This window comes from Protopterus annectens, chromosome 10.part0 (genome assembly GCF_019279795.1).
Source record: "Protopterus annectens isolate FY-2018-M chromosome 10.part0, PAN1.0, whole genome shotgun sequence".
Taxonomy (NCBI): domain Eukaryota; kingdom Metazoa; phylum Chordata; order Ceratodontiformes; family Protopteridae; genus Protopterus; species Protopterus annectens.
In genome coordinates, this window is record NC_056744.1 from 1,022,794,259 (window position 1) to 1,022,820,789 (window position 26,531).

General features: G+C 39.8%; 1 protein-coding gene across 2 annotated transcripts in view; it reads left to right on the forward strand.

The window, feature by feature from the left end:
• Positions 1-26,531, forward strand: part of LOC122813461 (E3 ubiquitin-protein ligase HECTD3-like) — an 833,769-nt gene that overhangs the window by 708,123 nt on the left and 99,115 nt on the right. For both annotated transcript variants that reach the window (XM_044085784.1, XM_044085783.1), the window contains exon 17: positions 5,806-5,935. In XM_044085784.1, the coding sequence (XP_043941719.1) occupies positions 5,806-5,935 (130 nt within the window). The remainder of the gene's footprint in view (positions 1-5,805; positions 5,936-26,531) is intronic.

Below are 26,531 nucleotides of genomic sequence, written 5' to 3' on the forward strand. Positions count from 1 at the left end.
TCAGGAAGGCCATGTGAGGTTCCTGAGTTTGTGAAGGTGGCCTGTAACATGCTACAATTTGCAGAGCAGTCTTGCCTATGGTTAATTGCACCTGGATGGTCTCCGATGCATCGTGCGTTGCCACCAGTCTTGAGGTGTGGGTGTCCTTGATGAATATGGATACCCCTCCTTTCTTGGTATTGTCCGGATTTTGGGGCGGAACGCAGGATAAGAGGTAAAACCTGATAGTGCTGGGGTGCTCTCAGGAGCCTTGAACCAGGTTTCTGTCACTGCACAGACATCAATGTTCTCCATACTGAGAAGGGCCTCGAGTGCGTGCATTTTGAGATTTAGACTTCTGGCATTGAGCAGCATTACCCTTAGTTTTTTCCTTTTTGTGTTCTAGGGTGGTAGGTTTAGAATTTGAGCCTTGCCTAAAAAGGCACTATGGGGTGGCAAGAGCCTTTGCCAATATCCGGAATCCCAGGGGTGACAGGTGCAAGCCGTCCCTTATGAAGCAGCGTGGCTTGTCCAGCATGTCATCCCAGGCAGACAGACATTGGATCCCCTTTGAATGACACCAGAGTTTAAGCCAATTGTTAAAGCTGATCATCTTATCTCTGTATTGTGGCATCATTCTTGGTGAAGGTAGGATACTGCTCAAGGTCAGGGTCATACCTGCCTGGGCTACATAATCAGAGAGCTCCTCAATGTCTCTTTTCATGTAGTCCAAGGAGGTGCGTCTCAGGTCGTTTACACCAGCGTGGACAATGACTGAGTCGTATTTGTACCTGCTGTTGAGAGACCTGAGTGCTTGCGTTATGTGGCGGATTCTAGCGCCCGACAGGCAGCTTACTGTGACCTTCTCCTTACTCAGTCTGGTGGCGGGACGTCAGTGTGTCTGACTATGGAGTCACCAATGACTAGTGTGTCTGGCATTGTGTTTGGCCTTAAGGGCTGTGACTGTTTGAGACACTGACTGTGAGGTCTATGTGTTGCAGGTGTTGTGTTCTGAGGTGGTGGTTGTTTGGGTGTCTGCTTTGGTGGCCTCTGCTGTTTTGGTAGATTTTTGATCAGAGCCGCCGAGTATGTCTTTGTGTGTTTATGTGTATGATTTGAGGTTGTGATGGTACTATGTGAGACTGGGTCTATAGTGTGTGTGGTAACCTTCTCCTCCTGACTGGTCTTGCCAGTCCTATGTTGAGAGAGCTCAGCCTCCAGTTTGGCCGTATAGTTGCATCTCTCGCATGTATTTGTGTTTTGTGGGAGGAGGAGAGGGTTGTCTGTGTACATGAGGCAATTGTAACATTGCCTCAATATTCCCAGGTTCACCAGCTGAGCAGGAGAGGACACTAGCAACTGATCCCTCGACATGCTAGAAGGACTAGACAAAAAAACTTTAAAAGAGATTCTGGGGGACGTGGGTGACCGAGAAATGGGGTTTGCCTTTTGGGGTGCTATCTATAAGAGTGCCGTATCAAGGTAATAAGTACTGTAGGAGCAAGTGCTAGGTTTAACAGATAGAGAAAAGTCTACTTGGAGTCAAGTAGAGATGATCTTTTTAGGTATTAGAGAAAGTGCTAGTAACAGGGATGATTAAAGGTAAGATTGAAAAGAATGCACTCTGCAGTGTGCACTAGAGAAGTTAGACATGAAAGTAGGTAACTTGAGTTTTACCTGTTTAAAAAGTTAAGGTTTAGTGGAGAGTTACTATTTTTAAAACAGCAAGATGGACTGAAAGGGGTGGTTACTTTTGTATTTTGGTACTATGAAATACTGTAGGATGGCCAATAAATTTAAATAATTGAAGGGGTGGGATTTCAAAAGTGATGGTTTTGTGATTACTCACATAAGCCAGTGAAAGTAGAGAGAAATGAGATATATGGTCAGATTAACATAAGAGGCGGGCAACTAGAAAGACAACTTAAATGGGTGGGAGGGAGGGAGGGAAAAAATTCTGCCTGACTCAGAACAGAGAGAGCTGTGGTCTCTTTTGAAGTTTTAATATGCTGTTAAAACAGAATGCAAGCAAAACACAAGGTAAAGAAAACAAACTACAGTATTCAAAATATAGAAAGGCAATACAGAAATACAAAAAATAACAGCAAACTAACCTTTCCTTCACAGCAAAGTGTAGCAGAGTCTGGATGAGCCTTTCTGGTATGCTTATAATTTTATTTACTATAAGAATATTCATATCTTTATCAAATCTTATATCTGTGTTTGTGAAATGTCTACTTCCAAGTTTGTAATTTTATATGTCACAAGCAGTTTTATCTCTCATCACTGAAATGTACAACTTCCCATATTCACATTGTTTAGCTCTATGATGTCTTAACACAGCTACATCACCTCTATTGTTTGCTGTGGTCCTTTGTTGTTAGTAAAAAATGATGAATGATGAATATGTGGCAGATTTTTCTTAAGATCACAGTACTCCATGGGATTCAGAAAGTGTGCGTGTTTGTATTTATGATATGTGTGAGTCTGTGTGTGTGTGTGTGTGTGTGTGTGTGTGTGTGTGTGTGTGTGTGTGTGTGTGTGTGTGTGTCTGTCTGAGTGGTCACAGAAGGGAGGATTAGGTAGAGAATCAAGAGTCTAGATTTTGTGTGTGTGTGTGTGTGTGTGTGTGTGTGTGTGTGTGTGTGCGTGTGTGTGTGTGCGTGTGCATGTGTGTGTGTGCACCTCAGAGCATGCATGTGCAATAAATGGATGACTGAGCCTGTGAGTCCAGACGAATGTGGGAGAGTGACTTTGAGTGGATTTGTGTATGTTCTCACGTGTGTGTTCCTTGGAGCATGCATCAAGCTGTAGAAAAATGTAATTCAGAGACATGCAAATTAGCAGATAATGAAGTCTTCTTCATTGGAGCTAAAGCTTTCTCTGAATCTTTTTTTTTTCATGATCATGTAAACTGACCTACCAGTGCTAGGCGATTTATATGGCTGCAGTCATGTTTTTCTAAATCTCAGGGACTGTTTGACTCTGGCTTTTTGGTCAGTTAAATACAGTCTTTGCTCATTAGTAAAATTAAATGTATTAAATACTATTATTTTATCATCTCCAGCTACCCCAGCTATTTCAAGAAATGTGGCTACTTGTGCTTCTTTGCTCTTTATTTTTAGTTTTTTTATATGAAAAATACAACACTAAAAAGATGAAACATTTGCAGCTATTGTTTCCAGTTTTCTTCCAGATTCCACGATATTGGTATGTTAAAGAGCAGATAGCTGTTATGATGAATATTCCACTATTTAAAAAGTAATGATGTGGCCTATGTTGCTTCTTGCTCAAATGCCCTGTTTTTGTCGCAGTATCAAAGTATATGAATGAGTCAGAAACTTCTGAAACATCTTATTCATTTAAATTCTCATTTCACTTGTTTATTCAATTTATTTTACTCACCGTTTCATCATTTTGTTGTTAATTCATCCTCATTTATTCCCTTAAATTTCAGCTGGTGGCATGTTGGCTCTGTAATACTTAAAAAACTGCTTTGCTTCACAATCAAGAAAATATGGTATAATGACTGAATGCAGTCTAATCACAGTTCCTTAACAGCTTTAACACTAATTTTTCTCATGCAGTCATTCTGAAAACTTGACTTAAGACACCAAGTGATGTGTTTTGGTTCATTTTCTGTATGCTCAGCGGCCTAAAAGAGGTGCTTAAATTAAGACACACAGCAGTACTGAATGGATGCATACCACTTCTTTACTGGCATGGACGAGAACTGCCTGAAGAAGAAAATCATTTAACATGTACACATCTTCTAGCATCATGAGATATTTAAAGGGATAATATACCATTTATACGTGTATCACAACAGACAAGCAACTAGGGTGTGCTGAAGGCGTTAGAGGGCGTGATCGGCAGCATTAATTTCTCTAGAGCCATAGTTGTCTTATCTATCACCCAGTGCTGATTAATAGATCTTTTCTTTGTTTGTTCCCCAGTACAAGTTGAGGGGCACCAGACTGGAGATCAGCCCTAGACATAGATGAGCCAGCTACTGCTCTGTATCTCAGCTTTGCTGAGATATGCCTACACAGAAGATGAATGTTGGTATCTGTAAGGGGCAGATGGCATATTTGTTCATACAGGTACATTTCTACTGTCCCTGCAGCCAGGTTCACTGTGCTGTGGTAGCTGACTGTCTGTTCAACCTTTGGTATATATTACACATTAGCTGAACACATATATACTATTCTGCTGGACAATATAGCTGGATTATTACTTGTTGTTAGGACTGATAATTGTTCCTCTTACATATCTTATATGGCATTTTTTGTTCCAGACTCCCTCTGACTATCAGGCCATTTATTAGCTGCTCTCTTTATCAATTAATTCTCCACCATGGGTGAAAGCTGTATGGTCCATTCATTCCCTAAGGAGCAAGGGGTCAAATGTGATAACAGTGGTACCATCATCCATGCAGGGAATTGCAGTTTTACTTTAGCCTTCCCATTTCCCAATGCATACCCAGTGATGTTGGGATTGGGCATGCAGTGAGCTTTGTACAGGACATTTAAGCCATCAGATACCATGCCAGTTGAGACTAACACTTCCACTGGCTCTCAGGTCTCCACTAAAGAGCATGAACAGAGAATGTGTGGACACACATCTCTCCTATCCTAACCTGCGAGAAGAATATGGATTTAGCCCCCCCCCCCCTTCTTTCTCTTGTCCCTTGGTCTGCTCCTGCATTGTTAGGACCAGACTTTTTTCCTGGATCACTGAGGCATAGTAAAGACTATGTCCCTCTATGCAATGGAGTTGACCTTTATCTCTTATATAGCTTTTCAGGCCTTCATGAATGTGAAAGCCATCATTTTTTATATCCAACCCAAAGATGTATTGTTTCCCATTTCACAAAGATATTTTATTGTGTCTTTGCAAAATCACCTTTTGTGGCTCACATTGATATACTACTAGATTTCATGGGCCTAATGTTCATTTCATGTATTAATCAGTCTCAGGTTACATACATAATCCTTTAATCCATTTCAGGATTATGAGGCAGAAGAATCCTACAATCCTGAATGGGGTACCAGCCCATCGTAGGATTTTTGCATACTCTCTCCTGATGCACATAGCTGAGTTACATGCCCAAAAATGCTGCTTGTCTTAATGAGACAACATTATAAGAATGTTATGATAGAAGTTAAGGGGGGGGGGAACTACTCAGAACTGCTGTATTTCTAAAGCTGCACTTAATGTGATGAGCACTGTCATACATCTTTAGTAGTTTTCAAGATTTTCTCAGAACTGTAGTACTGTAATTTCTTCTTAGCTCTTAATGAATGTGATAGATGTCACATTTTACTACTTCTGTTTCTATTGATACAGCTTGAAATGACTCCAGATGTTTTGGGTAAAAGTGCTACAGCAGACTCCAGCAGTTAATATGCCAGCAATGAATCTTATGAAGGCAGACAACTAACTTTTGCATTTCATATACAAAATCACATTTTAGCCCAAACATCAACATTGTCTGCACTTTACTTCTTAAAGTACTGTCATAAAATATGTAAAGTTTAAACTGTGATTGTTAAAATTTACTACACGTTGTAGGAATGTATTTAAATTTCTTAGATTTGCCATTTCCATTATAGAATTCATAACTGTGTATTCATGACATGTTAGACACATATATAAAACATCTTCATATGCATATACTAGCAATCACCCTATTTTTCACACTGCTGTCCACCTTCTGCTCTTGTAAAGACTGCATTTCGCATAATATTATTCTTAATACAACAGTATGAGTTCCTGCCTTCCATTCAGATGTGTTTGACTTCATACTTGTCATCTCTTCCACAGATTGCAGCGATACAAGCTGGATTGCTAAAGGTGGTACCACACATTGTTTTGACTCTGCTAACCTGGCAAGAGCTGGAAAAGAAAATCTGTGGGGATCCAGAGATTACAATTGAGGCTTTAAAAAGATCAAGTAAGTATATCTTTCCTCATTTTCACAGCTGGTGATAATTTTTTTTCTTTTTCAGTGGATCCAGTCATAACAGGAATGGGAAGATTAAGTGTATCTTCCTTATTTCAAAACCTATAATCCTATGAAAGATGAACTGTAATCAGAGTTCAATGTGCAAGGCAGGAGATGGTAAACTTATACCAGAAAATGTAAGGGCAAGACTTTGAAAAACACCAAAAGTAAAATGTATTGTTTCCTAAGGGATGCAACTAAATTATCAGTAAGAAAATAAAGTTATTTTATGAAAGTATGATTCACTTAAAAACAGACAGGGTTTGTAAATGCAGGGGAAGTAAATGAATTTGCTTGGTCTTTATTAGCCACATGCATTAGCATTGTCACCTCACAGTAAGATATTGTTCTGTTCGATTCTCAGCTAAAGCTTCTTCTGTGTGGAGATATGCGTGAATGGGCGTACCTTTGTTGAAGGTTGTGTGTCAGGGCTGGCAACTCGGTACGGAAAAATCTACTGCCAATCATTAGCGGACCGGAGTTCCACTGTGGCGACCCCTAACCGGGAAAAGCCGAAAGATATAACAACATTAGACTGAAAGGCATAATTTCAGTGGTGAGCTTAGAACTTTAGCCATTATGCAGGTGAAGACTGCTGGGGTAGCCCAAACTGCAGTAGGCAACACATATGCAATCAGTGGCCTTTGCAGACCATGATGCGCTGTCACAGTTATTTTAGAACTAGAGGCAGTGGAGGCTGGAATGTGAAGTTGTTTGCAGAAATGTGGTGAATGGTGAAGGGAGAAATGGTTCAATTACATCAAGAATGTCAGAGTTACCTGGTAAAGGAATTTAAATATAAAGTAATTAGTAAGAACTTTTAAAATATGGTCACTAAGACATGAGTGACTATTAAGAAGATGGGTGTAATGAAGTTCTTTCAGAAATGATTAATGCAAATAGTGGAAGATGGCCCACCAGATGCTACATAAGTCAGAAAACTATACATGTTTAATACTTGTACTCTTCTTCTGGAAAGTGTAAAGCTGGGACACATTGACATCTTTAAGTATCTCAGGAAAATCAGCACAGGCCAAGGTAATAGTTTCTTTCTGGTAAGGAGATGCAGAAGAGCAGAAACGTAGTCTGAAAATAGATTGTGGATTAAACAAAGGAAATGTTAGGATTCATTTTTTCACAGTTTACCTACATTCTGTTGAGTTACCACATTTTGATTTATAATTTTCTGAATGGTCATTTCAGAGAATTGTACTTCAAAAAACTAATACAACAGAATTTTTTTTTTTTTTTTTTGCATATGGCAAGCCCCCCTGCACCCCCAAAGTGAGGGGCTTCATCCCTCAGCATTCTTAAATTGCATACACCAACTTCATGGTCTCACTATATTGTAATAAAAGACAAAAGCCCCCTGAAATTGCACTACCAGCTTGCCCAATGAAACACTGCAGTTAAACAAACCTTGGCATTCATCTTTCGCTGAAAAGAAATACAACAGAAAAAGTCTCAGTGAAGTGTAAGTATTTCTTTCTCACATCATGCAGGGAGAACAATCAACCAAATAGTAAATTAATTCAATAAATTTGTGTTACAGACATAACATATAAAGGTGGACACACCAAGGTGTTGGTAGACTAGGATCTGTAGCTTGTCCTGTAGGTAGGAAATAGAGAAAGTAATGACCTGTTACTCTGAGGAATACTTTGCACTTAACTATAGGAATGCTTTACTGAAGATACTTTTTTTTTAATTAACTTTGCTTAGTTCTTTCAAAGTGAAATTAACAGCACAGCATGTACCTTGCATAACAATTACACACAAAGTTGCACAGTGCTATTTGGGAGAGTTATCCTTCCATGACAGAGACGGTAGAAGAGATCAAAGCAATAGAAGAGACAGACCTCCTTTGTTCAGATTAAACTGGGAGTAAGTATTAAGACAAGGTTTTAGGCAGTGCCATTATTATGGATGTCTGGTAATCCTGGTTAACATTAGGTTGTATATTATCCTTAATTGCAATGTCATCCTGTGAAATTGTCTTAAAAGATCACATAGGTTAACAAGTTCATAAGTAAGTACTAGGCTAACTCCCCTTTCGGGCCATTTTAAGACAAACCAGTTTCCCTTTTTGCACTCAAAATAACATATTCCATTTGGTTATAGATTGGCCTTACCCATCGCATGGTCGATAATTATATATTACCCCCTAATAAGAACAACTGGGATCATACCATAGATAGGTTGAGGGGACCCATGCATGGGCTAAAGCATTTAAGAGCTGCATATGTCCATTAGTAGTACAGGGGCAGTTCTAGGGGTAAAATTTCTGTTTCCTGTCCATAGATCTAAGTTACTCTTGAAAATGGACTGGGTTGAACTTTGTTTTATGTGGATGGGGAGTCTGTTCTATAGCAGTGATATCCTCTCTGAAATGTACCTCTCGCTCCAAACCATCATAGTGATGTTACAGAAGAGGTTTAGATCCCCAGACCAAATATTTCTGATGCCATTTGCTTTGCTGATGTGCAGTAAATCCATCAGTAATGGGTCAGAGGATGCCTTAAGACAGATCACCTATTAGCAGTCCGTTAGATACTGAGTATAGTGCTAGGGCTTTGAGTCAGTCCATGTAGAACATGTTGTTTAGTTAGGCCTTGTATCCTTTTAGTAAGATATCTCTGTGGAGTTCCAGTTGTTGCATGTGTCTGGACAAATGCATAACAAAGGGGATATTATATTCAGTAACAAATGCATAACAAAGGGGATATTATATTCAGTAACTAGCCTAATGATGGTTGAGTAAAGGCAACAATGACATCCCTAGATCTAGACACAATCCCTTTGTTTGTAAGCTGTGCACTACAGAAGGACTTCCTTACAATAATAGACACATAATGGTCCAAAGTTAGATCATCGTCCACATAAGTTCCCACATCCCGAACAATTGGGATGTCTCATTGTGATCAGATGAATGAAACAAATACACAGAGCAAAGCATTTCTTCTCCCCCCCCCCCCCACACACACACACATACACACAGAGTCCATACTTTAGAAGGGTTTAATATTGCAAATGGTAAAGGGATGGAAATGAGTGGCAATTAGAAATGTGTAGTCTTTGCAACATGAAAATAAGAGCAATCTGTGTGAAGTTGGGGTATTTGTTCCTGAAAATTTTCAGTACAGAATGCTTTGATAGAAGGAACACTTCAGCAAAGTGAAACATTAAATCTCTAGAAAGCTGTTACATGTGGTGACCTAACACAGACAGACATATGCAGACAAATAAGTTTAAGAACTTATTTTCAAATGTCATGAATATCAGATGGTAGAAAATGTATCGTCATTAGCACAATTGTACCCCCTGACAGAAGCTAACAAAGGCATGGCAGCATGTGTATTTTGCAGGTGCTATTATGGACAGATTATTTTACAGGACTTATGCTCAATCACAGTGGTATACAATAGTCTACTTGTAATCAGCTACATCAGAGAAAACTTTTACAGGTTTAAGGATGGTGTGGACAAAACATGGGTTATGTGAACAAATAGTCAGTGATGATGGACTGAATTTTATATCAGCTGAGATTAAAACCTCCCAATGTGTTTTGCTCTTATGAAGTTAGGACACATCACAATGTGTTTTGTTGTTAAGAAGTTCGGACACATCCCAATGTGTTTTGTTCTTAAGAAGTTCGGACACAGCTTAATCTGCTTTGGTCTCATGAAGTTCAATAACAGCTCAATGTGTTTGGTCTTGTGAAGTTCATAAGCAGCCTGATGAGGTTTTGGCAGCCCTATGTGTTTTGGCAAAAGACTGTCAAACTAATAAATGACAACTTGGCCATATGTTTGCAAGAAATTAACCATTAATTAATTCAGCTAACATAGAAAAGGCATGGAGAAAAGAAATGGACAAAATCAGTCACGTTGCCTAATTTGAAAGCTTGAAATTAAAACTCAGATTTATATAACTTTCCCTAGTGATCTCACACTGTCAAACTATGAAAGAAAAAAAGAAAAAAAAAGAAATACAACTATAAAAGGTAAATCTGTTTATTTAAAAACTGCCAGTAAGTACTGTCACCCTACTATAGCTGAACTTTGATGACTAGCAATTTACTGCAGGTGAAATGTTCCATGAATGCAGACTGATGGGTGCTATGTGTCTTATCCAGAGACGAATGGGTGTCTCACAAGAGGAGATGAGAAGGAGTCAAGTCCCAATTCATGACCAGGGATGGAAGTTTTAGACTAGAGATTTAGATGGGTACCAGCCCAGATTAATTAAACCTTAAGAGCTGAAGGCTAAAATCAGGGTTTCATAAGGATTCCATGTCCGGGGTCTAACTATCAACAAAACTAACTAATTAAACTGAAGAATTTGAACATTTCTTCTATTCTTTTAAATTCTGAATTATATACCTTTGTAGGACCACACCTAAAAATCTGCACATATTTTCTGAACTCTACAATCAACTTAATATTGTGTTTATTGATGCAACTGTTTAACAGTATGACTTAAAAACAAATACACTAGATATGAATGCCTTTTGAATCATTGCTTTGATGCTGTATGATTGCTTTTTGAATCAATACTTTGATGTTGTAATTACCATTGTACATTGTCAATACTTGTAAATATGTTTTTATATAATTATATTTTGTAACTGTATTTAGAGCTTTTCTCCTTGGGCCTCCACTGAAAATGGGTCTCTGGCTCAGTGGACTTTCCCAGTTAACAAATGTTAATAAATAAGTAAATAAACATGTTGCATTAACCTGGTGATGAAGTGAGAGATCTTTCAGACTGCATGTCTGGTACTTTGTGTTCATCTGGCAGGCCAGGAAGTGAAGGGATGACTGGTAAAGGAAGAATGGACGGCTGGAGACCAGATTTCCATGCCTCATGAGAGGTTCAGGGTTGTCTGTGTCTCATGATTGCCAGCTGGTCCCCATTTTAAGGTCCATAAGTAGACATGTAATGTAAAGTGTAGCTGCATGTGTATCAGATTTTTCACTGTTTGTACACGGCATCAAGGAAGTGACATTACAATATAAATATTAATAACCCAGACCTGAAAGTATGGTGGCTATAGTAGCTGCTGAGGTGCTTCCAATGTTTTGCTACTTGGTAGTCTAGACTGTTCATGAGTCTCTCTAAAGCAACATTTTCTTTTGGAAGTGGACCCTCATAAAATGAAATGAAATGGGGGGTGGATGAAGTGGCTAGTGTTTGATTAATAAGAGCCATTTGGGTGGTCACAAGGTCTAGAAGCTGATGTCAGCAGGGGATACTGAAGCCAAAACAGATATGCAGTTTTTTAAAAAAAAAGTAATCTACCTTGCAAATTTTTGTATGAAATTCCACATACAACAGTTTTTCTTGGGATATTGATATACAACAAAAGGCCTATTCTTGTTTTATTAAACAGTTTTTCAGTATATGGTTTCCTTTTGGATACGGCCTTGTGTTTTATATTAGTTTAGTGTTCTACAGTCGTATCTTAATTTCTTGGTATATTGTCCTGCCATCTTTGAGCAGGTACAGTGTTGCACTGCAGAATGATCTTGCTGTCCTGCTGTCCAAACCCCAGTGTGAGATTGACACAAGAACACAAAGCAAGACTAGTGTGTGTTGAACACTACAGTTCCCCAGTGATTACTGGCTTTTCACAGGACAGTCTCCCCAAAACCACAAGTCGCTGTTTTTGATCATTCATCCTGTTTCTTATCCAACACACCACTTGAGCCACATCAATAAAACATTGACATTTCTCACCGATGTTCAGTAAAGTACACATGTAAAAGCCTTGTTGTGATCCAGGTACATAAATGTTCATTTAACTTTACAATTAAATCAGCTTCAGGTCAGATATATTTGAGATTAAATCATGTTGTTGTCTATCTATGAAAAAGACATCATTTGGGAATTCCAGCTGCTGAACATGACTTTTTCTGTAACCTTCCCTGGGGTGGAAGGAGATTAATGGACTTGCAGTTGCGCAGCACCTTCCTAGACTTCCTTCCAGTCCTGCAATAAGGACTGTAAGGAAACATCATGGAATTCCACATTGTCCTAACAAGAACCCGCTGTTTAAGAAGTGACCTGCTCAATTTCTTTTTCAACCTATAAATAAGAGAAACTGTTAGCAATTAACTTTTGTTACTTTCCCAGATGTCAGCTTACTGCCTAACGAAGGCACATCTGTAGAGAAAGATGGCAAACAAGAACAGTATGGTAGCCGTAAAAGTTAAGTCCATCCATGCTTCTCGAGAATCCCTCACTGATCTTTTCAAATCAACAGTGGACATCCAGTAAATTAAACTTAAACAGCAGCACAGAAAGTCAAGCTGCAGAATATAGAAACCATAATTGTCCAACAGAATATAATGTTATCAGAGCAACAGTCTATCAATGGGCTCTATTCAAGCCAACTAGTCACAAATCATTGCTGTTAAGCATACCTCTCAACTGTTGAAATTTTCCCATAATGTCCAGATTTTTCCATCATATATTTGATTTGTTCCTCATAAAATGTATGGCTCACTGGGAAATCACTGAGGATTGAAATCAATAAGTAATGGCGGACATTTAAGTTTAGACTTCATATTCTTCAGAAAATGCATACTAACACATAGCCTGTTACTCTGGCAAATGTGCGTGTAAGAGCAATTTTTAAAATCTGTTCCTATTTGTTGGCCTTTGTCCCCCATTATTTTTGGCTTTCTCCAGTTTTCTTGTGCTAAGGGGTAGAGACGTATGCTGCCAAGTCTGCTAGCACCTTCAGATGTGCCTCCTTTGAATACTATACCCAAGTTATTTTTTTACTTTTTCGGTTATTTTTTTTTATCTTCCTGTGTTGGAAATTATACATTAATAAAATCACTGTAGGTAGCAGAAAATGACAGTATAGATGCCTTTTACTGTAAGTGATTTTGAAGGAGTATGGAAGAAGTTTAAGCTTCATTGTGCATGCAAAAACAAAAATGTAAGACAAGGAATTTACTGCTGTCAGTAGAGAACAAGAAGCATGATGTGAGCCTGAGATATTAAGCTTGAGGATAAAGAAGTTTTCCTTATAAAATCAGTAGCTCCTGAATTATTCCAACAACTACACATAAATAAATGGCCTTGGAACCTCATAGGGTGGTTTTCAAAAACTGGTTGCATGTTACTCACACCAACGGTTTGCATGGTCTATGGCCAGCACAGGCAGGCTGTTGATGATTCAAAGAAAGAAAGAAGTTGCAATTACCTATACTGTGCATTAGGTGGGGTACTGAGACAACTACATAAAGAGATGTACAAAAAGTAATGCAAGAAATTGAAGATGTAAATGAGATGCAATGCAGAACTGCAATTTCTGGTTATATCTGGGATAGGTTATACTTTTGTGTCTCTAGATAGGCACACAGCATGCAGATTATATTGGCACTGTATATTTTGGAAAAAGCCTTCTTTATAGGAAGAATGTTTGCAGTAGAAGTGTTTGCCAGTCATCAGCATTCACTTGCCATAACCACAGCAGGTACTGGACCAGTTGTACATTGTGGCAGTCTGCTTCTGTGAGAACAGTTCAGGCAAAGGCTGGTATTTCATAACCTGACTTGCAGATTGCTGCCCACTGTATTATGAGGTATTTAACAAACTGTGACCCCTACACAAGAGTCCCCCACCTCCAGACCCTGGTAATTATAGGCCCATCAGCCCCACTAGCCATATATGCAAAGCCATGTAGCATATAAGTTATGCAGAAATAGGCACCTTAACTGAACTAGATCCCACTCACTTTGGTTTTGTGAAGGGCATGTATTACCTTCCGAACCTAGTAAGCTTCTTATACAGAGACTGTTGACAGTGGTCACTCTATACACACTGCTTATCTTAACCTGGCCAAGGTTTTTGATACAATTCCTCATTCTGGAATTGTTGAAAAATTAGACAAGATTAATTTAAGCTCCTACATTGTCTGCTAGATTGCAAATTGGATATCCAACAGATCCTAGGTTGTGAAAGTTGCTGATACAGTCACTGATTGTAACAAGTGGGATGACACATGGATCTATGCTGGGCCCTCTCCTGTTTGGCATTGTGTGGTTGACCAAGTTTCTTGATGACTGCTCAGCATTGTTATTTACTCATCCACTGATACTAAACTGTGCCAGCAAGGGCTGGAATATGCACATACCTGGTGAACTGAAATGGTGTAAAGTTAACTGCAGAAAAGTGCAGCATAGTACTGTTCAGCAAAAAATATGCTCCCACTTCATATGTTGTAAATGGTAGTTTTTTTTTTCAAAACAGTGATAATCATAAGAGTCCTGAGTGTTTACATGGACAACTCTGTGTCATTCGATAATTATGTTTCTATCATAGACAGGAAATCCTTCAATCTAGTGCAGCTAATTACTAACAGAACATCTTCAAGAGCCAAAGAAGTAATCTGTTATCAAATTCATCGTTGAATATAGTGCCCCCTTTGATGTATGTAAATCCAAAGCATATTGTTCAACTTGAAAGGCCCCAAAGACTTTTAACCAAGAAAATTAAAGGTCTTGCATCTTAACTATCCTGAAAGATTATCACGATTTTCCTTATACTCAGTAGTCTACAGGCTGCTCCAGGGTGACCTGTGTCTAGCTTTTCAAGTGAAGAACAACCCAGTCCTATTTGGCTTCCTATTTCTTCATAAAACCAATGCATCTGCAAATGCCTGTACTAGAAACCTAAATCTCCACCAAAACATAAGTACGACTTACTGCAGGGCTCAGGTACTAATACAGTGTATTCCCAGCCTATGAAATAAGTTACCACTAAAGGTCAAACAAAATGCAACTTTACCTACCTTTAAGCTAGTCTTGATAACTGGATGGATAGACACAAATTTACAACAGGTGTATAAATGCATTGGAACAATTTGGCCCAATAGGGCCCAACTCCATCAGAGAGCCCTGTATTAGGCTTTGAAAGGGTCATTACACCTAATCAACACTATAGTAAAGTACAAGGCATTTTTCCTACTGTAGTCTTGCTAGTAATAACAAGTCCAGTTTTAGTAACTTCAGCTTCACTCCTCATATGACTCAGTGTTAGCTGACACATTAGCTTAGAGGTCATTTGCTGCTGTTGAGTGCTCATCAGTTTTCAACCAAAATCTGGTTAGATTAGACATCTGTTTTTCCGTATCACCCTAGTTACTGTATCAGAAAAAAAAGACCAGGCTTATTTTGAAGACTGATAGAAAGGTACTGTTTTCTTTTGCTTCACTTGTTGATGTGACTCATAGGATCACAGGAGGTTACTATGTTAACAGCCTTACAGCATTGTTAAGCCTAGTCATTCATGCCCCAGTTTTCCCAATTATCAATGCTCATAGGCTAGAATGGCTTTGGCATATGTCTGTGCCAGATGTCACCTACAAACTGCCACTGTCTGTAAGGGCCACAGGTGACAAGCCAAGGGTGAATTGCTGATTTCCCAGCCATTGGTTCAAACTGCACTTGAATAGGCTTAGGAAAGGGCTCTGTTTCACATGAGTGGGAGTCTGTTCCAGAAAAGGGATCATCTCTGACACACATACTTGTCCCTCCAAGATGTTCTGTTTATGTCACAGACAAAGTTTAGATCCTTAGATCAGATAATTCTAATGGCGTTAGTTTTCCAAATGTGTAGCAGATCCATCAGAGATGGATTGGAGAACACCTTGTAGGTTATGTATAGATCATCCCTCCATAGTCTGTTGGGAACTGAGTACAGGGACAGGGCTTTGAGGTTGTTCTCGTATGCCATATCCTTTACCTCCTGTATTCTTTTAGTGAGGAACTTCTGTGGTCACTTTAGCTGTTTCAAATGCCTGGTCAGGATATTGTACTCAATTATTGGTCTAATGAGAGCTGAGTATACTGTCACAAGAAATAACTGAATAGTCAGTTTCAGACAACATGAAAGCAAACACAAGTAAGCAAAAAAATGCAGATACTGAAAGGTAACTTCTTATCTGGTGACAGAATGTTACTAACAGGGGTGGCTCGTGCTACTGGGATGCAGGACTGCAGCCCCCTCAGCTGTAAAACAGAAAAGAAAAATAAATAAAAGTAAAACAAAAAGAAAAACGCAAGTCCTGGAACATCGCACACGCGCACTTGTGGCATTTCCCGATATGCAGACTGCTGGTGAACCATTCTGGAGCATGCACACAGAATCCAGACTATCTCACCAGCAGTCCGGATTAGGAAGACAGCATTCAGCAGCAGATATCCCAGAAGTATATGCAATTACAACTGCATAGACTAAAAGAAGATTGGACTGCAACATCTGCAGGCTGGGTAGCACCCAGCTTGCTCTCTCGGGAAGGGGAAGGACTTGCTCTCATTGCGGGCTTTTGGTACTGCAGAAATGGATGAACTTGCCTGCAGGAAGGAAACTGGTGTTTACAATGAATGTTGGGCTCAGGTGTGTGTGTGTGTGTGTGTGTGTGTGTGTGTGTGTGTGTGTGTGTGTGTGTGTAAAATGCCCCACTTAAATATACCTGGTGGCTAGACTCAAACCCTGTACTTTGGGAGCAGGTAGCAAGAGCTTGAATTCCCACCAGCACTTGTGAAACTTTTGCCTCATATTGTTGTTCATGTGAAATTTGTGGTCAGACTTCATATTCTTCAGAAAGTACATAGTAACACAAAACCTTTTATTCTACAAATGTTCTGTTTATAAGATCAATATTTGAAACTTGTCCCTATTTTTGGGGATGCATTCCCCCATTATTGGCTTAGTCCAGTTTTTTTTTTGTGCTAAGAGGTTGAGAGCTATGGTGAGAACTGAATTCATTGAATATGTTTGGGGGCTGTATTCCACATTATTGGCTTTGCCTAGGTGTTTTATGCTACGAAGTTGAAAGCTATGGTGAGAACTGAAGTCACTAAATGATAGCCATTTAAATTTGTCTACCGGTCTTTCAAGAAATAGCTGATTTGGTATAGTGGTATGTTGCTCTGACTGTAGTGCATGGGGTCAAAGATTCAAGCCTTGGCAGTGAAATCCCTGGTGGTAACACAGCATTATTCTAGCAACTTTCCAAGATTATACAAGCAATATTTAAAATGTGTCCCTAGTTTTTGGGCTTTTGCCTCCCCCAAATAAATGTTGTCTTTTTCCAGATTTCTTGTGCTTCAAAGTTGAGAGATACAGTTGAGTGTCAAGTGGATTTTACAAGGAGCTGAGAGCTTGAAGATAAGTTTAATGCTGCTTATGCTGAGTCTGCTTGTGTTGTTAATAGAACAACAGGTAGTGTACTTGCTTTTGATACAGAAGCCTGTGGGTTCTACTCCTACAGTATATAGATGCATCGCTGATACTGTACTGTGTTGACTTTTAAAGGAGGTGGATGCTGCAGTCCTGAGAATGTCCTCTTGGTGGAGATACCTAGTAACAATGAACCTGTTATCAGTTTGCCATCCATTCCCTACTGCAATATTACTAGCTTATTTTTTTTTAATATAACATAGGTAATTTATTCCTCAATGGCAACAGGCACTTTATTTGTAGATGAAACAATGAAATATAAAGTTGTTTGCTAGGAGCAACCTCTTTATTAGTTACAGATCTCTTTAATGTGGAATTATTTAGATGACTTGTACTTCTGCAGAGATTGTGCATATTTACTGATACTGGTGGATTGTAGAAGTTTGAGTAGACTTTTATGATGGAAATGTCCTGAACAGGGCAGTTTTGTTATTATTTATGCATGCATTTTGTTTCATTGTTTACTGGAAAAATATTCAAAACAATACATTTAAAATGCCCTCTAACAGCTGTACTGTATTATACGAGTAATATAATTTAATACAATGAGGAAGATGTATCAAAGAACACATGTATGTTTCCTGTGCAAGGGGCCTATACTTTGAAAACAGCCCAAAGTTAATCTTTATCTGCCACTGGCCAGATGTATTTTCTTTGAATGTGGGTTTCAATGCTGTTTCAATGAATGTGAGTTTCAAGGGCAAAGTTTTAATGCTAAGTTTGCTTTCATTGTGAGACTGCATTGCTTTGTTTAGCAGATGTCTATTACTGTCTGTGCTGTAAAATGTAAAATAAAACTTTTAAATGAAATCCAAATCATCGTAGAAGTAAAGCAGTATGCACATTACAGTGTTTATGGTAAATGGGACGAAATACCCAAGTAATGGGGCATTGGAATAGCTGCAGGGGGTAGGCCCCATTCGACCATGATTTTGTGAGGGGGGAAGGGCGGCAAACTCAGACGGCCTTGGCTGAACTATACCTCTTAACTGTCCAGATTTTTGCAGAATGAATAGATTTTTGCTTCTTATTTTTGGTTTGTTTCTCATAAAATTTGCGGTTTTCTGGCAAATCATTTGGGAATGAAATCACTAAATAATGACAGGCGTTGAGTTTCAGACTTCATTCTCTTCAGAAAAATGCATGCTAAAGCAAGACCTGTTGTTCTGTCAACTGACTAAGTTTATACAAGAGCAATTCTTGTACTGTTTGTATGTTCCCCCAATATATTTGGCCTTGTCCAAATTTCTTGTGTCAAGAGTATGAGAGGTACACGAAAATAAATCACTTTATAGAATTAGGTATATCCAAATATCACAACTGTCCTTGATTTTGGCTCAAAATGTTGCTCTCCCCTTAATAATCCCTCCACAAAATGGCACATTTGGAAGAAAACATGGAGGGTTTACAATTAATAAATAATTGTAATGATCACAGTTGTAGATTACTTTTAATTTAAGAAATGCATGTAGATTCTCTTATTTTGTCAGCTGCTTATGTTAACAGTACTAATATTAAAAAAGTGTCCTTTCTTTGATAGGATCCCAGCTGTATTGTGTGGCTATTTTGCATCACATTTTTGGTCCGTTTTTCATAAAATTGTGGTTTTCTGGCAAATTAGTGACAAATCATTAACGATTGAAGTTAGAAAATAATGACAAACATTTGAGTTTCAGAGTTTATACACTTTAGTAAATTCGTACTAATGCAAGACCTATTATTCCATTATCTTTCTAAGTTTATCAGAGCAATATTTAAAAATGTTCCTTATTTCTGGGCCTTTGTTCCACTTCTGTTTATCTCTTTGTCCAGATTTCTTGCTCTGAGGCTGAGCAGTATGACAAATGTGTCAGGGCCATCACCGTTAGCCAGAGACATTTTGAATTGTGATAAACTTGTTGCACCCCACTCCCCCACGTAGTGACTCTGGATGTGTCCAAGCAAGGCAAGTAGCAGTTATGCAGTGTAAGTGTGCAGAGTGTTCCCCCATCCAAGGTAGACACAAGTACTACAGTGGCTTTTCATCTGTCCTTGATTTTGCAGAATGTTCTGGTTTTCTGTCATATTTTTATACTGTTGATTTATGCTTCTTCTTAATTAGAAAATGCATGTCGTTGCACTGCCTGATGTTCTTCGTGTTTCACTGTTGCAGTCATTACATTTGGATAATCTGCTTACAGGTTGCCCTCAGTCAGCCTGATTAACAAAGTCTTGGGTCCTGCGTCAGTTGCTGTCCGTTCTTCCATGACGTCAGGTCGGCAGAGGTATAAAACATGCAGCCAACGCCATTACATCAGTCTTTCTTGCCGTGCAGTGCCCGAAGCAGAAGTGGTTTGCAAGTGCCAGTCGGCCGACTCCTGAAATTTTCGTTTTCGAGTTTCGGAACCGAAGTCTTCAACTAAAAGCTAAGTACCCCGTTGGGGAAACTTTTTCTTCCTCCTTACCGATGTCAGTAAAAGTTAATAATTGCATTACTTGTGGAAAGCAAATACCTCGTAAAGATTTTAATTTGTACTATATTCCATGTCTATGCCCTGACCATGACGTACCTTGCTGTCGGTTTTATTTAATCAGCGCACTGTCCATCATCGGTATATTTTTGTCTCTAAATATTTCGGTTCTTGGTTTAATTATCCAGAAATGTCATCGGTTAGCCATCCGACTACCGGGATTCCAAAAAAACGCAAAGATAAAGGTAGAGACAAGCCACCGAGGTCCAAAACTGCCGACGACGCTTCTCCTAAGCCAGTCGCCAGTTCGCCAGTACTCAGTGAGGCACTTTCGCAGCCCCTGATACCCACTACTTCTGATTCGCAGGCCTCTACTGAGAGTAATTTAGAGTCTGGTATGCCATGAGATACTTCAACTATGGAATCCGCGGATGTCTCTACCTTGGATGGGTCCAGAGCCACTGTGCAGGCACCGGCTTCTGAGGGTGTATTCAGGCCTAAAGACTTGCATATTAAATCAATGCGTCCTTCATTACTAAGGCCCAAATCTCGATCCATGTCTAAAAAAAACGATGCCCAGGCCACATGCTCAGGCCCCTATGCCTAAAAAACAAATGATAAAAATGGCTGAAGATCTAATAACTCTAATCAGGGGTAGCCACCCCCCCCCCCCCAAGAGGCCTAGGGCTGAGCTTGATTATGATTCTTCTGATCGGGATTCTGTTTCTTCTGACTCTTCTGATGACCTGGATTTGTCCTTACCTACTTATGAGGATTCTGATGCAGAGGATTCTATTCCCTCTGCTTCCCCTCCTGAGGATTTTTCTTTTGGGGAAACCTTACATACTCTAAGGGAGCATTTTCATTGGGAAATCCAGGAATTTTCTGATTCAAAAAAGAGGCTTAGGGATTTCCTTCTTCTACCTCAGCATAGGCCTTTGGCTATTCCTCCTGTACTAGACATTGTTGATGATGTTTTCTCTGAATCCAGTTTGGCCCCTGATTCCTTGCCTCCTGCTCCTAGTAAACCTGACAGATACTACAGGTTTCCTGAGTCCCACAAGTTCCTTTTCAAAAATCCTATTGCAGATCCAGAGACTTTTTCGCAGGGGCTCAAGGGCATTAAGGCTTCTACTGCTAAAAATCCTACCCCTTCTGATAGAGACTCCAGGGTGCTGGATAAATGGGGTAAAAAGGGTTATACTTCAGCAACCTTGCCAATCAGAGTTTTACACTGCCAATTTCATGTTAAAATATCAGCAACATGTTATTGGACTGCTTAAACAGAAAATTATTTTGATTCCTAACTGTGTGGAAAATAAAGATTTACAGGATTTAATGCATTCTGCTGAACAAGTTGGAAAACATACTTTGCAATGTTGTTTTGATTCTTTAGAGGCCTTTTGCAGGGCTGCTGTTACTGGGTCTGTGCTTTGAAGGCATGCTTGGCTTAAGGAGCAATCTTTGCCTGATCATGTTAAAGCTAAATTGTTGGATGCTGCTTTAAATCAGGGCTACCTGTTTGGCAACAAGGCTGAAGAAGTTCTTAAAAAGATGGAAGATAAAGCTACATTTATGCAAACTGTTAAAGATTTTTCACAAGTGCAGCCTCCTAGATTTAGTAGGCACTGGCCTACTAAGAATTGGTCCTTTCCAGCCCCTTCCAGGTCTTCTCAAGCCAAACCTTGACCCAGCAAAACACCAGGTTTCAGTCCCAGGGGACTCTCAGAACTAAGCAGTGGGGGGCCTCCTCTTTCAAATCTGGGAATAATAAGACACCCCCCTATGGTAAACAGTCTCATTTTAACATTTCCAAGCACTTATCTTCTGACCACCCCTTTAGGGGGAAATATTGCTCTTCATGCAAAGAACTGGGAATTCATAACCCAGGACAAATGGGTTTTAAATATAGTGTCCCAGGGATACAGATTTCATTTCCACACATTGCCAATGCCAAATGGGTGGCCGGACCTGCCCCCAAATCAGTGGGCAGAGGCTCAAAAACAAGTACTTTCTTAAGCATGGGGGCTATTCAACTGGTACCAGAAGAGGAAAAGGTTTCTACTCCAGACTTTTCCTGGTACCCAGAAAAGACAAATCATGACGTCCAATCCTGGACCTGTCTACTCTAAACACCTTTCTGGAGATTCCAAAATTCAAGATGCTGACTCTTCACCAATTACTTCCTATGCTAGGCAAAGACACCTGGTTGGCAACACTAGATTTAAAAGAAGCATACCCGCACGTCCCAATCAGGGAATCTTGCAGAAGATACCTACGCTTCAAAGCAGGCTACATACATTATCAGTTCTCTGCACTGCTCTTTGGCTTGTCTACTGCGCCCAGAGTATTCACAAAGTGCCTGGCTCCAGTTATTGCATTTTGCAGGCAAAGAAGTATTCAGATATACCCATACCTGGACAATTGTCTAATTCAGGCAGAAAGCCAGGGCATACTTTTGAATAATCTGGCATTTGTAAAAAGGGTTCTAACTTGTCTGGGGTACACCATAAAAGAAAAGAAATCACAACTGGTACCCTGTCAACAAATTACATTACTGGGAGCAAGCTTGAATACAACTTCCCAGATGGCTTACCTCACGCCAGAAAAGCAAATTCATTTGATAACCTACTTCAAACAAGTGGCTACAAAAACCCTGCTATCTGCAAGACAAATACTGCAAGCCTTGGGGTTCATGGCCTCCTGCATTCTTCTAATTCCATATGCAAGACTGCATATGAGGAAACTACAGTGGTGTCTAAAAAGCCTATGGAGTCAACATTCTCACAACCTAGAAACAATGATTCCTATCATACCTTGCCTATGCCTAGAGTTCCTCTGGTGGGCAGAGGCCTGCCACCAAAACCAGGGACTACCATTCACACTACCCCCTGCTGCCCAAACCCGAACAACAGATGCATCAGACTGTGCATGGGGGGGGGGGGCTCACCTGGCAGGGAAGTGCATTCAGGGCAAATGGAACCCAAGTCAAATGCACCTGCATATCAATATCAATCAAAAAGAAATGTTAGCTGTACAGAATGCTTTGTCAGCCTTCAAGGACTGCATTCTTCCAGGGCAACTAATGGTAAAGACAGACAACATCACAGTTATGTGGTATATAAACAAGCAGGGGGGTACACATTCCTACCCCCCCTGCAGACTAACCATGGCATTGTGGAACACAGCCTTGAGCTACCAAGTGCACCACAAGCTCAATTCTTGCCAGGAAAATTAAATACATTGGCAGATGGACTAAGCAAAAACCTCATGGACCCACACGAGTGGAAACTGGAACCAAGGATTTTCAACATGTTGACAAGAAGTGAATGGGGGAGCCCAGACATAAACCTATTTGCCTCCCCCCAGAACTACCAATTGGCCAAGTTTTGCACAAGGACTCCCCACAAACAAGCTTGGAAAGTGGATGCTCTGTCCTTCAGCTGGAAAACCCTATCAGTCTACGCCTTCCCCCTGTTGCTTCTGCTCTCCAAAGTTCTACTAAAAGTCAAACAGGACAAACTAAGGATGATTTTGATTGCTCCAGACTGGCCGCGCCAACACTGGTACCCCCTCCTGCATAGTGTGTCACAGTTATCTCCATGGCACCTGCCTCAGACCCCTTCCCTGCTGTCTCAGCAGGAGAACCAGATTCTGAACCCTCAGCTTCCAACATTGAACCTTGCAGCCTGGTTTATTACTTAAACTCACCCTTATCATCCCTCAGCAAACCTGTGATGGATGTCATCTTAGAGGCAAGGAGGCCTAGTACTAGAAAATCTTATGCTGAAAAATGGAAAAGATTCTGTGCCTGGAACCAATCTCAAGGGATGAGCACAGCAGCACCCAATTTACTCAGATTTTGCAATACTTAACTGAGATGCTTCACAAGGGCCTGTCTTTTTTCCTCCGTTAAAATCCACGCCTAAGCCATTTTAGATCATTATAACACAGAATCTCCCCTCTTCTCTCATCCTCTGCTCAATCGGTACCTCAGAGGGGCCAAAAATTTAAGACCACCCAGGAGAGCTCCAACCCTTGCCTGGGACCTTAACTTTGCATTGGAGAAACTCACCCTACCTCCTTTCGAGCCAGCTACTAATGCAGACTTAAAATTTCTTTCTTGGAAAACAGCTTTCCTTTTAGCAATCACTTCAGCTAGAAGGGTATCTGAATTATAGGCCCTTATGGCAGTGGAGCCTTTCATCATCTTTCATGTGGACAGGGTGTAACTCAGGACCAATCCATCCTTCATGCCCAAGGTCGTATCCAGTGTGGCTCTTAATCAGTCCATTCATTTGCCAATCTTCTTTCCCAATCCACAGAACAAAGGGGAACGGATTCTGCATTCCTTGGATGTGCACAGACAAGTTAGATTCTACTTGGACAGGACTAAACCTCAAAGAAAATCTGAACAACTGCTGGTAGCATTTGCTGCATGGGGCAGAGGGGAAGGCTATTTCAAAACAAACCATTTCTAAATGGATAAGCCATTGCATTCATTTCTGCTATAAGCACCATGGAAAACCTATCCTCCAGGGGATCAAATTTCACTCCACCAGGGCTATATCTACTTCTGCAGCTTTTCTCAGAGGTGTACCTACCAGGGTCATCCTAGAAGCTGCTACCTGGAGTTCTGTACATACTTTCACCAAGCATTATCATTTGCCAATTTTCTCTAAAACCAGAGCTGGCTTTGCCACTGCTGTCTTGCAGGGCATTATAGCTGGCCCTAATGCTATATAAACTCCTCCTCCCAACCATAGCTTTGGGAATCTACCCAAATGTAATGACTGCAACAGTGAAACACGAAGAACATAGTACAGTTGTGTACACATACCATAAATGTAGATGTTCAAGTGTATTCACTGTTGCAGTCCTGGTTACCCTCCCTCCAGCCCCCTAACTTCTTCTGGCTATACCTCTACTTTCCTTTACTATGCTTAAAAGCCTTTTTGGTGTATTTGCTTTTTCTTGGAGGTATACCTTTGTGTTTTTATGTTTATTTGTTCCCCATTAGGGAGGCACCTGACTTCTGGGGCAAGAAAAACTGAGGTAATGGCGTTGGCTGCATGTTTTATACCGCTGACGACCTGACGTCATGGAAGAAGGGACAGCAACTGACGCAGGACCCAAGACTTTGTTAATCAGGCCGACTGAGGGCAACTTGCAAGCAGATTACCCAAATGCAATGACTGCAACAGTGAATACACTCAAACATCTACATTTATGGTAAATGTACACAACTGTACATTGCTCTCTGTTTAAGTAGCAGTGCTTTAATGACCATCAGGTAAGCTTGTCTGAGACTGTAAGATGCAAGTAAGCTTTAATAAGCATTCTGTTAAAGAATTACCAACTTTGAAAGCCTTTTGGTTGTTACCATGTAGAGAATATTTACATAGCTAGATAGCGTATAAGCCTTAGGTATTGAAATGCATATGAAAGTATTTGTAATAAACGACAGGAATACAGTATTTTCGGCAGCTCATTACATTTGTTGGAGACTTGCAGTCATCTTTGCAGGCTTTACCCGTAAACTAAATAGAATGCCAATCTATCATGTGTGGTCCATAACCTGTGCAGTAATCCTTTAAGCAATTTATCTTGAGCTTGTTTCTTGTTTGCTGTTCATTTTTTACTTTGATCATGTTTTCTCCATGAAACAAGTAGATAGTTGTTGTCAAGCAGCAGGTCTTTTTTGGATAAGAAACATTTTTACAAGTGGGGGTATTGCTACTTTCAGCATGTTACTTGGTACTTTTATAAAGCTGAATATAAATTATAATTAGAACTGCAGTGCATGTAGAAGTGGTTTGAGTTGAGTGTTGCTTTTTCTTTATACTTGATTTTGACTAGCATTCCAGTAATGTATTTAAAAAGTAATTTCTTTTTTCATATCTTGCAACCTTTTTGTTTTAGTCTAGATACTAAGTAAGCTGTCATGTAGCCAATGCATTGAAATATTTTTTTTCTTATACAATTCATTTTGTCTTGATTGGAATATAATAATGCCGGTTTGGCAGTGGCACCCAGGGCAGCGTATTTAATTAAAGTCCCAGTTTTTGCAGTTTTTAGCATAGCCCCACCCCTTTCTAGTCAACCACACCCCTTCCCATTGACCCCACCCATTCAGCTGTCTCCTGCAGCCCCCCTTTGATTTGAAGTCACCAGCCACCACTGATTACTAAGCAGCATGGCAGATAAATGCTTGTTGTAATTAAAGACAGGAGCACAATAATCCCCAAGAAGTGAAACATGAGGTGCATTTGCTGAGTGGTAGGAGACAGAGGTAGAAAGAAAAAATATTAATTTGTTGAAAGTGTTAAAACAGCAACACAGTAAAAAACAACTGCAGAAACAAACTTTAACCAATATCAATGTAAGAGCAAGCATGCAGAAATGTGAAGGAAAATAAGACATGAGTCAAATGAGGGGAAGGCAAGAAGGGAAGAGAGAAAAGACAGAAAAAATAAAATAAAACACCATAAAATTATAGTGTGTGTGTGAGGGGAGGATTGGGGGGAAACAAGGGAAAAGTGTGCAGCAATCCCTTATTCAGGTTCAGGAGGTTCAGGCATGACTACAGAGCTTGGGGACATGTTTGCCATTGTACTCATCTGATGATGCAACATGTTAGCATGGGACCTGAGTGGCCCATTAAACAAACCCCTTACAGCCTTCAAAGGAGAATACATAGTACATTCTAAAACACCAGTATTTTATATGTTAGAACTAATTAAATAATTCATAATTAAACAATCAAATCTAATTAAATCTAATTAAATAAAAACCTTACAATTGCATTCTGCATTAATACCAGCAGGGGTCAGTGT